Source organism: Sus scrofa, chromosome Y (assembly GCF_054392235.1).
Source record: "Sus scrofa isolate SSC_HxYL_T2T_F1_AM1 chromosome Y, Sscrofa_HxYL_maternal_Yorkshire_Landrace_v2.0, whole genome shotgun sequence".
Taxonomy (NCBI): domain Eukaryota; kingdom Metazoa; phylum Chordata; class Mammalia; order Artiodactyla; family Suidae; genus Sus; species Sus scrofa.
Window position 1 is genome coordinate 11,487,688 of NC_139402.1, and position 13,362 is coordinate 11,501,049.

The window sequence follows — 13,362 nt, forward strand, 5'->3', positions numbered from 1 at the left end:
TGAAGATGTAGACTTGATCACTGGCTTTGCTCAGTGGGTTAAGGACACAACGTTGCCATAAGCTATGGTGTAGGCCACAGATGTGGTTCAGATCCAGGGTTGTTGTGGTTGTGGCATAGACAGGCAGCTGCAGCTATGATTCGACCTCTAGTCTGGGAACTTTCATATGCTGCAGCTGTGGCCTTAAAAAGACAAAAATTTTTTTGTTGTAGTTCTGCAAAAAAAATGCTATTGGTACTTTAACGGTTACCGCCCTGAATCCCTAGTTTGCTTTGGGTAGTATAGTCATTTCGACGATACTGATTCTTCCATTAAAAGAAGCTGTATCTTTCAATCTGTTTGTGTCATCTTCAGTTTCTTTCAACAGTGAGTTAAAGTTTCCAGAACAGGTCTTTTTCCTCCTTAGGCATTTGATTCACTTTTATCCCATGGTAAATGGGATTGTTTTCTTAGTTTCTTTTGTTGCTAAGGTAAGCAGTTTCTTTATATTAATTTTGTATTGTGCAACTTTACTGAATTCACTGATGAGCTCTAGTGGTTTTCCTGTAGCATCTGTGGATTTTCTGTGTATGGTGTCATGTCATCTGCAAACAGTGACAGTTTTACTTCTTCTTTCCCAGTTTGGATTCCTTTTATGTCCTTTTCTTCTCTGATTGATGCAGCTAGGACTTTCAAAACTATGTTGAATAAAAGTGGCAAGAGTGGAAATCCTTGTCTTGTTCCTGACCTTAGTGGAAATGCTTTCAGCTTTTCACCAGTGAGAATTGATCATTCTTTTTGAGCTATCCTTGTGTAACTTTGGTATCAGGATTATTCTGGTCTTTGTTATTTTGCAGCTTAGTGTATCCTTAGGAGAAGTAGTGTTTTCTTTTCTTTCCTTTTTCTTTCTTTTTCCTTTTTTGGTCTTTTGTCTTTTTAGGGCTGCACCCCCAGCATGTGGAGGTTCCCAGGCTAGGGGTCTAGTCAGAGCTGTAGCTGCCAACCTACACCACAGTCACAGCAATGCCAGAGCTGAGCCGAGTCTGCGACCTACACCACAGCTCACTGCAATGCCAAATTCTTAACCCACTGAAGGCCAGGGATCAAACCCAAAATCTCATGGTTTCTAGTCAGATTTGTTTCTGCTGCGCCACAATGGGAACTCCAAAGTAGTGTTTTCTGTTTGCAACTGGGCATTCAGTTTCTGTTCTTCTAGGATGATCAATAGCACCATGGAATTTTATATTCTCAGTCTTAGGTAATTTGTTTTCTTAGTTCAATGACTGGCCTGGGTGCGTTCTAGTTTTTAAAATTGATTGAATTTTTTTAGTGGCCTAATTTGTATTCTGTTTGCGTGTTGGAAGTAGTTTGTGTGTGTGATTAAATACAAAGCCATGACAATACCTGTTAAAGTTTATGAAATCTCCTTCTTTATTTTAAATTTAAGGAGTCTGTCAATTTCTGAGAAATGTGCTGAGGGTCCATAAGCCTCATCTCTTCCGCTTCCCCTCCCCACTTGTAATTTTCCACCTTTCCTTCCTTCTTTGCTTCCTTTCTCTCTTTCTTTCATCTTTCTCCCTCCCTTCTCCCTTTCTTCTTCTCTTACTCCCTCTCTCTTTCTTCCTTTCTTTAGTTCTTTCTTTGTTTTTTTTTTGGTGCAGAGGAAGGTATATTTCAGGGCCAAGCAAGGAGAACAGGTGGCTCAGGAGCAAAAAACTCAAACTCCATGGTGATTTTGGGGGAAGGGTTTTTTTTTTAATTAATTAATTAATTTTTTTTTTATTTTTATTTTTTCCTGCTGTACAGAATGGGGATCAAGTTATTCTTACCCTTACACATTTTCCCCCACCCTTTGTTCTAAGCAATATGAGTAACTAGACATAGTTCGCAATGCTACTCAGCAGGATCTCCTTGTAAATCTATTCTAAGTTGTGTCTGATAACCCCAAGCTCCCGATCCCTCCCACTCCCTCCCTCTCCCGTCGGGCAGCTGCAAGTCTATTCTCCATGATTTTCTATTCTGTGGAGATGTTCACTTATGCTGGATATTAGATTCCAGTTATAAGTGATATCATGTGGTATTTGTCTTTGTCTTTCTGGCTCATTTCACTCAGGATGAGAGTCTCTAGTTCCATCCATGTTGCTGCAAATGGCATTATGTCATTCTTTTTATGGCTGAGTAGTATTCCATTGTGTATATATACCACATCTTCCGGATCCAGTCGTCTGTGGATGGACATTTAGGTTGTTTCCATGTCGTGGCTATTGTGAATAGTGCTGCAATGAACATGCGGGTGCATGTGTCTCTTTTAAGGGGAGTTTTGTCCGGATAGATGCCCAAGAGTGGGATTGTGGCGTCATATGGAAGTTCTATGTATAGATTTCTAATGTACCTCCATCGTGTTCTCCACAGTGGCTGAACCAGTTGACATTCCCACCAAGAGTGCAGGAGGGTTCCCTTTTCTCCACAGCCCCTCCAGCACTTGTTATTTGTGGATTTATTAATGATGGCCATTCTGACTGGTGTGAGGTGGTAGCTCATGGTAGTATTGATTTGCATTTCTCTTAGGATCAGTGATGTGGAGCATTTTTTCATGTGTTTGCTGGCCATCTGTATATCTTCCTTGGAGAAATGTCTATTCAGGTCTTGTGCCCATTTTTCCATTGATTGATTGGCTTTTTTGCCATTGAGTTGTATAAGTGGCTTATATATTCTAGAGATTAAGCCCTTGTCAGTTGCATCATTTGAAACTCTTTTCTCCCATTCTGTCAGTTGTGTTTTTGTTTTCTTTTGGGTTTCCTTTGCTGTGCAAAAGCTTTTGAGTTTGATGGGTTTATTTTTGCTCTAATTTCGATTGCTTTGGGAGACTGACCTGAGAAATATTCATGATGTTGATGTCAGAGTGTTTTGCCTATGTTTTCTTCTAGGAGTTTGATGGTGTCCTGTCATATATTTAAGTCTTTCAGCCATTTGGAGTTTATTTTTGTGCATGGTGTGAGGGTGTGTTCTAGTTTCATTGCTTTGCATGCAGCTGTCCAGGTTTCCCAGCAATGCTTGCTGAATAGACTTTCCTTTTCCCATTTTATGTTCCTGCCTCCCTTGTCAAAGATTAATTGACCATAGGTGTCAGGGTTTATTTCCGGGTTCTCTCTTCTGTTCCATTGGTCTGTCTGTGTGTTTTGATACCAGTACCACACACTGTTTTGATGACTGTGGCTTTGTAGTATTTCTTGAAGTCTGGGAGAGTTATGCCCCCTGCTTGGTTTTTGTTTCTCAGGATTGCTTTGGCGATTCTGGCTCTTTTGTGGTTCCATATAAATGTTTGGATTGTTTGTTCTAGTTCTGTGAACAATGTCATGGGTAATTTGATAGGGATTGCATTGAATCTGTAGATTGCTTTGGGTAGCACGGCCATTTTCACAATATTGATTTTTCCAATCCAGGAACATGGAAAATCTTTCCATTTCTTTACATCTTCTTTGATTTCTTTGTTTAAAGTTTTATAGTTCTCGGCATATAAGTCCTTTGCCTCCTTGGTCAGGTGTATTCTGAAGTATTTGATTTTGTGAGGTACGTTTTGAAAAGTTATTTTATTTTTGCATTCATTTTCTAATATTTCATTGCTGGTATACAGAAATGCGAGTGACATCTGAATGTTAATCTTATATTCTGCTACTTTGCTGAATTTATTAATCAGTTCAAGTAGTTTTTGGGATGAGTCCTTAGGATTTTCTATGTATACTATCATGTCGTCTGCATACAGTGACAGTTTTCTCTCTTCTCTTCCTATATGGGTGTACTTCTTTTCTTTTGTTGTCTAATTGCTGTGGCTAGGACTTCCAAAACTATGTTGAAGAACAGTGGTGAGAGTGGGCATCCCTGTCTTGTTCCAGATTTGAGTGTGAAGACTTTCCATTTTTCCCCATTGAGTATGATATTTGCTGTGGGTTTGTCATAAATGGCTTTGATTATGTTCAGGAATGTTCCCTCTATAGCCACTTTAGCAAGGGTCTTGATCATGAATGGGTTTTGGACTTTGTCAAATGCTTTTACTGCATCTATTGAGATGATCATGTGATTTTTGACTTTTCTTTTGTTAATATGGTGTATGACATTGTTTGATTTGCCTATGTGGAACCATCCTTGCGAACCTGGGATGAACCCTACCTGTTCATGGTGTATGATTTTTTTGATATGTTGTTGGATTCAGTTGGCTAAGATTTTGTTGAGAATTTTTTTGTCTATATTCATCCAAGATATTGGCTGATAGTTTTGTTTTTTGCTGTTATCTTTGGTTTTGGAATTAGGGTGATGGTGGCCTCATAGAATGTCTTTGGGAGTATTCCTTCTTCTTCAACCTTTTGAAAGAGTTTAAGGAGGATGGGCATCAGAGGAACCTGATCACCTTGCAGAGTTGCCCTAGTAGTCTCACAGGAGCTCTTGTACAGGAGACAGGAGACAAAACTGCAACTTGAGGCACTGGGTGGCTAGTCGTAGATGTTTTGTGAATGCAACTGAATGAGACGGATCACAGGAGAGTTCCAACACGACCACACAGGCCGAAGCAAGTGTTGAGTCCCAGTCCACAGTTCCGTCCACAGATCCTCACATGGCTTATGGTGGCCTTCTTCAGAGAGGTCCTGACCTTGGGCTTTATACATTCCCACCAATGCTAAGAGGCACCTGAAATATTTCCCGGGGGAGCAGCCAGAGATGGACAAAGCAATCATTACTACGTCCCTTTCCCCTCTTTGTGTGTAACTGCCGTCTTTTAGGGGAGAGAACGGGTGGCAAACAGAGTAACCGTCCACCCTTGGAGTGTATGATAAAGAATTTCAAGAAGGGACATTCGGGAGATTGCAGTACCAAGTTGACTCCAGGAAAACTCCAGACGTTCTGTGAGATAGACTGACCTTTGTTTGGGGTAGGTTGGCCTTCCAAGATAAAGAACTAAGTAACAAAGTGTTTAGAGTTGTCACGAGCAACCCAGGACACCCAGAGAAGTTCCCTTGCATTGACTGATGGCAAGATATGGTCCTTTCTCAGCTACCTTGGCTAAAAGTCTGTCTGGAAGAAAACTGCAAAATCATGATGGCTCAGATATAAAAGCCCCCTCAAAACGCCGATCAGAAGCCCCAAAGCCTGTTTTATCTGAGGAACCAGAGGAAATTCCCCCACCTTATGCACCATTGTACACTCCACTGCCGCCAGTACTTCCAGCAGCCAACGCTGTACTGGAGGTATCTGCCTTCACTGAGAGCAGCCCCTCCCAGACTCATCTATGACGTTATCAGTAGCAGCCTCTCCCGAGCCTCCAGTGTTAACCTCGTATACTCTGGCCAGAAGGCAACCGAAAAGCCGAGTCAGCAGGGATGGCCCCCTCTCCACCACGGTGCCAGGGGGCCCTGCAGATGCCACTGAGAGAGACCAGAGAGCCTGTTAATTTTAATCAAGAGACTCAAATTTGAGGAGGCCAATGTGTTTTTGTGTATCAACCCTTCACACCACTGACCTCTTCAACTGGAAAAATCATACTCCCTCCTACACCAAGAAGCCCCAAGCTATGATAGATCTAGTGCAGTCCATCATTCAAACCCACGAGCCTACCTGGACTGATTGCTGGCAGATTCTTCTAATTCTATTTAACATTGAAGAATGACACCAAATTATTCAGGCAGCTTTAAGATGGCTAGAGGAACACGCCCCAGCTGGGATAGCAGATCCCCGGACTTACACCTGGGCCCATTTCCCTGAGGAAAAATCCCCAATGGGACCCTAATAATGTCTGGGGATTTCAAATGCTGGAGCACCACCAAGAGGCTTTTTTTAAACAACATGAAGGAAAAAGGCTAAAAACACGGCAAAACCCCAGAGGTGCTCCAGGGGCCCAATGAGAGCCCAAGTTGATTCTGTGAGAGGCTATGTGAGGTGTTCCACCTCTATACACCCTTTGACCAAGAAACAACTGAAAGCCAGTGGATGGTCAGTGCATCCTTCATGAGCCAGGCACAAGGGAACATCTAACGCAAGCTCCAGAAGTTAGAGGGCTTTGCAGGCATGAATGCTAGTCAAGTGCCAGGAATAACAAGCAAAGTATTTGTCAGCTGTGACCAGAAAGCACTAAAGGCTGAACACACACACACACACACACACACACACACACACACACACACTACAAAAAAAGAAAAAACCTACCTTGGTAAAGCAAACAGAAGTTCTCCCACAGGGCTGGGGCCAAAAAACAAAAACAAAAACAAAAACAAAAAACAAAATGTGGGCTGACAAAAAGGATGGCCATTTTGCCCAGCGCCAAAATGGATAGAACCAATGTGCCTACTGTCATCAGGCAAGCCACTGGGAAAAAGAGTGCCCCCAACTGTCAGATGATTCCCAACTGAGACCCAAGCAGATGGGACGAGGCGAGGAGGTCTGGGGCCAATATCAGCCAGCCCAACAGCCACATGCGATCCATGAAAATGATTTTGTAGGGCTGGCCACTGTGGGAAACTATGAGGAGAACTAAGACCAGGCTTCATTCTGTTAGGCCTCAAGAGCCTATGGTCCAAGTGAATGTAGGGGACAGTCAATTGACTTCACAATTGATGCTGGGGCAGAACACACAGTGGTAATTCAGCCTGTGGACCCATTCTTGCAGAGGCAAGCCACCATGGTAGGGGCCACAGGCAACCAAACATGGTGCCCCTTTCTGCTGCCTTGATGAGGCACTTTGGGAGGCCATGAAGTCATTCACTAATTTCCATACCTCCCCAACTGTCCTGTGGCCTTGATGAGTCAGGATTTATTGGGAAAGCTAGAGGCCCAGATCTATCAAGAAAAAGTTAAATACCTTGGCTCTCACATATCCCAGGGACAATGTCAACTCAGCCCTGAGAGAAAGCAGGCTGTCTGCTCAATCCTGGTTCCCTCCACCTGACACCCAGGTTCAGGAATTTCTCGGAGCCACAGCTTTGTACAGGATGTGGACACCTGCTTTCTCCATTTTGACAAAACCCCTATATGAGGCCACAAAGAGGGGAGAACAGGAAACTTCCTTGTGGGAACAGGTGAAACAAAAGACCTTTAAAAAAAATTAGGGAGGCCCTCACCAGTGCAACTGGCCTAGGGCTCCAGGACATAGCCAAGTCTTTTCCCTGTATGTACATGAGAGCAGCGATGTTGCAGTGGGGGTCTTAACTCAGATGCTGAGATCATGGCATCGTCCAATGACATACCTTTCCAAACAACCTGACTCTGGTACCCAAGGATGGCCACCCTGCCTGTGGGCACTTGTGGTCACAGCCCTTCAGTGTCGGAAGCTGATAAACTGACATGGGACAAGAGTTAACAGTTTGAGTGCCACACTTGCTACTAACATTAAAGGAATATAAGGGAGAATACTGGCTTACTCACCCTGGATGGTTAAATATCAGGGGATGTAATGTAAAAACCCACATATTCACATAGAAATAATGAGGATTCTAAACCCTACAACCCTGCTGCAGATCAGGCCAGGTCAACCAGATGATGATTGTATTAAAGTCATGGATAAAGTATTCTCTAGTTGACTTGATTTAACAGACCAGCATTTGTGGTGAAAATAGTGTGATTTGTGGCAAAGGGATTAAAAATCGCCTGGAAGGTGGACACAGAGTGTTGGCTCCAGAGCTCCAGAAAGGTGTAATGGATGAATTGGACTCTGAAACTGCAATTAAGCAAATTGTGCTAGGGGATGCACCTGGATTGGGACCAGCTGTTGCCAGTAGCCTTGCTAAAAATTAGGTGTGACCCCAGTGAGCAGACTGGGTTTTCTTTTTTTTTTTTTTGTCTTTTTGCCTTTTCTAGGGCTGCTCCTGTGGCATATGGAGGTTCCCAGGCTAGGGGTCCAATCAGAGCTGTAGCTGCTGGCCTACGCCAGAGCCACAGCAACGTGGGATCTGAGCCATGTCTGCGACCTACACCACAGCTCACAGCAACACCAGATCCTTAACCCACTGAGCAAGGCCAGGGATTGAACCTGCGACCTCATGGTTCCTAGTTGGATTTGTTAACCACTGAGCCACGACGGGAACTCCTGGGTTTTCTCCTAATGAAATCCTCTCTGGGCATCCCCACATAAGAGTATAAGGAAAGATTTAAAGGAACTAGTGAACCTCACCCTAAGGAAGCAGGTGCAGGCACTAGGTTCCACTCTGGCCACCCTCCATCAGTGGGTTAGGGAACGGTTACTTGAAAGCTTTCACAGGGATGCCATATGGATAAAAGCGTAGCATGTCCAGCCATTAAAACCTCTTTCAAGGGACCCATTTACTGCCATTTTATCCACCCCTACTGCAGTAAAGGTAACAGAAGTGGCTCCTTGGGTCCACCACAGCACAGTAAAACCAGCAGCAGAGACTGGGAGTGCATCCCTGATCCCTTAACACCATGCAAGATACTCATCTGAAAGTAGCAAGCTGCAGCGCCAGAGGCCCATGAGGAGAGAGCACTGCTCTAGCCACTCTGGAGGCTGACTGGTTTATGCACGAGGGAAGCTTGAGGAATCAGCAACCAAAGGGGATAAATAGACCGTTTCAGTTCCCCATTTTGGTCCCCTTATTGTGATGCACTGCCACCCCTTGTACCTGTCTGGTATTATGGTCACTGTCCTAATCTTTGCACAGCTGACAGAAACTGCTCTGGCTGAATGGAAGTGTGGCAAAAGATTGCTGCTCATGCTCTGCTTCCTCTTAAGGGTAGAAGGTTTTGTTGTTATTGTTTATGTTTGGTCTGGGCCCTTTTTACCTCTCTTGTAGACTCAAATTCCACCTCTTGTGACAAGTACATGGGGAAGATTTGGTATCGGGAAATGTTGGAATGTCCTTCACCTCCTATGCCTACCAACCAGTGCTTCTTATCGAGGTACCACCCGACCCTTTGCACATGTAGTGCTAAAAGGTATTGGATGGGATGAATAAAGACAAAATACCTAGAGGGGTACAACTGCCAGGACCAAAGAAAGGGGGAACAGGGGCTTGGGTCTGTTGGTCATAGAGCTGACATTAGGGCATGGCCGATGGAGGGGGAATTCAGGATCATGCCCAGGCCCAGCTGGCCATAGAAACTATGCAAAGGATAAAACAACAGGCAGGCCCAAGGCCCCCAAAGTCAGAGTCCAGCCTGATCTATGGGCAGCTCAGGAAGGACCTGGGGCCAGACCAGAACTTGCCCACCCTGCACAAGAACCTTTTCATTGACCTAGCTGAAAGGATTGTCCATGAGTTCAATGTCACTGACTGTTGGATCTGGGCAATGGTCCTTATGAGTGAAAAATGGCCTTGGAAGGGGACCAGCCTAACTGCACTCCATTTGCTTCAATGGAATCATTCCATAGCAGACAGAGAAAACAACTGGCCCCAAACTTGGGTCTTAGCCTCAGGGGTGATTGGAAAAGTGTGCATTAGCAGAACAGGGTCCAGTTATACACAATGGGTAGAAGGAACCCCATGCAAATGAAAGCTTTCTTGGGACTCTACTGAGTCATGGCCAAACACTCCTACCTGGCATTGGGCCCTGGTTTCTGCTGTTAACACCTCCCAGTGCTAGTCCTCTCCCTGTCAAGCCATAGTCAACTATACTAGACACACCGAGAAGGAGGCCAAGCCATTCTGTGACATACCTGAAATTAGCGAACGCTGGGCCAACTTCACACTCCTAGCCACCCCGAACACTGGAGGGCACCTGATGGGCTGTTTTGAATGTGCGGAAAAAACACATATACAACTCCCCATTTGGTGGAAAGGAAGCTGCGCCATTGGCATAGTCCAACTGGGATTTTTCCTCCCGCCTAACTAGGAGGGAGAGAAATTAGGGGTTCTCCTTTATCAGAGCCCAAAGGTTAGGACCAGAAAGGAGTCCTGTGATAGGTGGACAACAAAGATGGGGGGACAGGCGTGGCTGCCCCAGAAATTGTTGAGACATATGGTCCCACCACTTGGGCACAAGATGGGAGTTGGGGCTACTGAACTTCTACATACATGCTCAATCGAATGATCAGGTTATGGGTGGTACTGGAAATTATTACTAACCAAACAGCCGTGACCCTGCAACTCACAGCCTTGGCAAAACCAGTCACAAATGCATGCAGCTATTTACGAGAACCGCCTAGCCTTAGACTATGTATTAGCAGAAGAAGGAGGGGTATGTGGAAAATTTAATCTGACTGCTGCCTCCAGATAGATGACAATGGCCAGGCCATGACTAATAGCCACAAACATCAGAAAACTGGCTCATGTCCCCATATGGGCCCTGGAGAGCTATTTGCGGGATGGTTTTCAATCTTTGGGGGATTCAAAACCCTCATAGGTGTTGTGCTTATGATTGTGAGAGGCTTTTGATCTTAACCTGTCTGGCTGCTCTAGTTATAAGATCTGTCTCTGGTCTCATTGAGGCCATGATCAAAAGGAAAATGGCCAGCCATGTGATGATGCTATGGAAATATATATCCCTAGCCCATGATGATGCTCTTTGACCCTGAGAGAGGGATCAGAGCATCAAAGAGGGGAATGTGTGGGGAGGGGGAAAAGTGGGGGACGGCCCTCCCCAGAACAAAGGGAAGGCAACCCCCAACATCAGCACCTGTGTGCACATGCACAGTTCTGTAACAATGTCACATAACCTGAACCCACTGGCCAAAGCTTGTCTAAAGCTGTCCACTCAGAAATTACAGATCACCTGTTGCCATTTTAATGGGTAGGCAATGAGATCTTGCATATATCAGTGGGAACTGTGTCTGGTCACTTGTGATAGAGCATGATAATGTGAGAAAAAACAATCTATACATGTATGTGTAACCAGCTCACCATGCTATTCAGTAGAAAGTTGACAGAACACTGTAAACCAGCTATAATGAAAAAAATTAAAAAAATAGGAAATTACAGAATATATGTTACCTTATAAGGGGTATAAAGGGACTTAGATGTAGCAGAAAACTAATGGGGTATATAACGCAGTACAGCCTGCTGCACTGGGGGCTGAGCCTTTGGATATGAGTCCTCAGAGGCAGTGCCACCAGAAGTAAATGTTGCTCCCCGTCAAAAAGCCTTGGTCTTCCATTTCTCCGTACATGAATCCTGCAGCAATCAAGATGGAAATTTATCTTTAATGTCATTCCACTGTCTGCTGCTCTTTCACCTATTTATGTTACTCATTTAACTCTTATCCTATTTCAGTACTTGTTTGCAAGACATCCTAATCCTTTTATTTACCTGGATCTAAGTATACTTCTTTCTTACTGTGTTATAAATTTAATTAAACCACTCTAAATTTTACTGGTGGAGAAGGCTGTAGTTTCTTTTTTATTATTTCAATTACTTAACTGTCAGATGAGGCAAAGCATGTATATTATGTTTAGTGTAAATGTCCTTATTGAGATTTTAAATGTACATATTTCCTTTCTACACTAGTAATTTTAAAAAAAATTATTTTACTGTCATATGATTGATCTACAATGTGTTAATTTCGGGTTTACAGCAAAATTATCCAGTTAAACATATATATTATTTTCATATTTTTTATCGTGGTTTATTGTAGATAGTCAATATTGTTCCTTGTGCTATACAGTGGAAACTTGTTTACCCATATCCTAGTAATTATGTGCTATTCTACTCTCTAGCTGAAGAATAGATGTAAGAGCAACTCCATTTGTTTCTTGCTTGTATTCTATTAATAGCAGTTCCTTAGATGTTGTTTATTACCAAACTGCATAGATCTAGGTGGTATACTGTTACGCTCAGTCCATTGTATATTTTCAGATTATATGTGAAAAAATTAGAACAGATAGCCAGTAATCAGATTAATTTAGGAGGTGTTTTTTGTTTTTTGTTGTTTTTTTTTGCCAAACCTGTGGCATGTGAAAGTTCCTTGGGCCAAGGGTTGAACTTTCACAACAGTGCCAACCAGAGCTGCAGCGGTGACAATGCCAGATCTATAAGCCTCTCTGGCCCATCAGGGAACTCCTTAAAACCAAATGAATAATGATGCTGGTGTGAAAATTACCCACCTTGAACCTAAATTTCATTTATAAAATAGGAGCAAGTCATATTTTGCAGGATTTAGAATTAGAAACAGTCTTTGTGAAAGTGAATCTTAATAAGACTTTTGGGGTTTACTGATTTCTCTTGTGTATATTATTTCCCTTTTGGGAACCTACTTTAATTTGACCAATACACTTTAATATATTTAACTCAGCATTGTTTTCATATCTTGCGACTGTCCACCGAGAGGTGAGGAAGTAGCAGAATTGTCCCTATATTTGATGTCCTGATGAAAAGTTGCTGAAACAGACTTGTAGGGAAGTGAAGTTAGAGTCTCTGGTGTTCTGGCTCACCGCCAGTTCACTTGGAAGCTGGCAGAAGCAAGCTGCTTTTTCCAGAATCCACTGGGATGCTTATCTTACTGGGTTAGACAAAGTGTGCAGGGGATGGATCATAACTTTTGGTCATGGGTCTAGAACCATCCTGGAAATAAGAGGAAGGATTCTAATTCATGTGACAAATCTGTGTACCTACCTCCTGTGGAAAAAATCCTGAATTTTTTTCCCTTCTTGTTTCATTTTGTTCTGGAGCTAGACAGAACTCAGAAACCACCTCATTCACGAGCTGATGCACCCTGCGTTGAGTGGCCCCCATCCACTGAAGCCCCCGTCCATCGCAGTGGAAGGGAGCGTCCTCTTAATAGGCGCTTCCAACTCTCTAGTAGCAGATCACCTACGGAGATGTGGCTATGAGTATTCACTTTCTGTCTTCTTTCCGGAAAGTGGTTTGGCTCAAGAGAAGGTATGTCTTTGCTTTTGTCTTTCTAAATTTTCTGTTAACAGCTTCATTCTTCAGATAATAGCTAAGTGCTCCTTGGCTAGCTGGGTCCACTTCTCATGCATCTTTGAAATTATATCATGTATTTGTTATATAACATGATTTGGGAGTATGAAATTTGTTATTGTTACCAGTTCCTTGGAATCTTTCTTTGTTTTTGTAAAATTGTGATGTGTAGGATCACTGCATGTTTTGGAGCTAGCGTTGATCTCTGTGTAGTCTGAGACCCATAATGGCCATTCATTGAATGTGTGTTGGAAGATTGGCCCTGCTGGTCACACTGCTGGTGTGAGGTCTATTACAGATGAGGATCCAGAGTCTAGAGAGGTGAGGCTTTCCCTGGTAGTGTTGTGGGTTAAGGCTCTGGCATCTCTGCAGCAGCTTGGGTTGCTGCTGTGGCTCAGGTTCAATCCTTGGCCCAGAAACTTCTGCATTCTGTGGGTGTGGCCAAAAAATAAAAATAAAAAACACATAAGACCACTGTAGAGTCTAGAGAGGTGAGGTGATTTACTTAAGGTCATGTGATTTGTAAAAT

At 43.4% G+C, this 13,362-nt stretch overlaps 1 protein-coding gene across 6 annotated transcripts in view; it reads left to right on the top strand.

The window, feature by feature from the left end:
* Window positions 1–13,362, top strand: part of LOC110255257 (centriole and centriolar satellite protein OFD1) — a 58,951-nt gene that overhangs the window by 8,641 nt on the left and 36,948 nt on the right. For 3 of the 6 annotated variants that reach the window (XM_021080897.2, XM_021080899.2, XM_021080898.2), the window contains exon 3: window positions 12,585–12,791. In XM_021080897.2, coding sequence (XP_020936556.2) covers window positions 12,585–12,791 — 207 coding nt within the window. Of the gene's footprint in view, window positions 1–12,580; window positions 12,792–13,362 lie in introns of all 6 variants that reach the window. The other 3 variants (XM_085009020.1, XM_021080900.2, XM_085009021.1) reach the window with 1 other exon arrangement.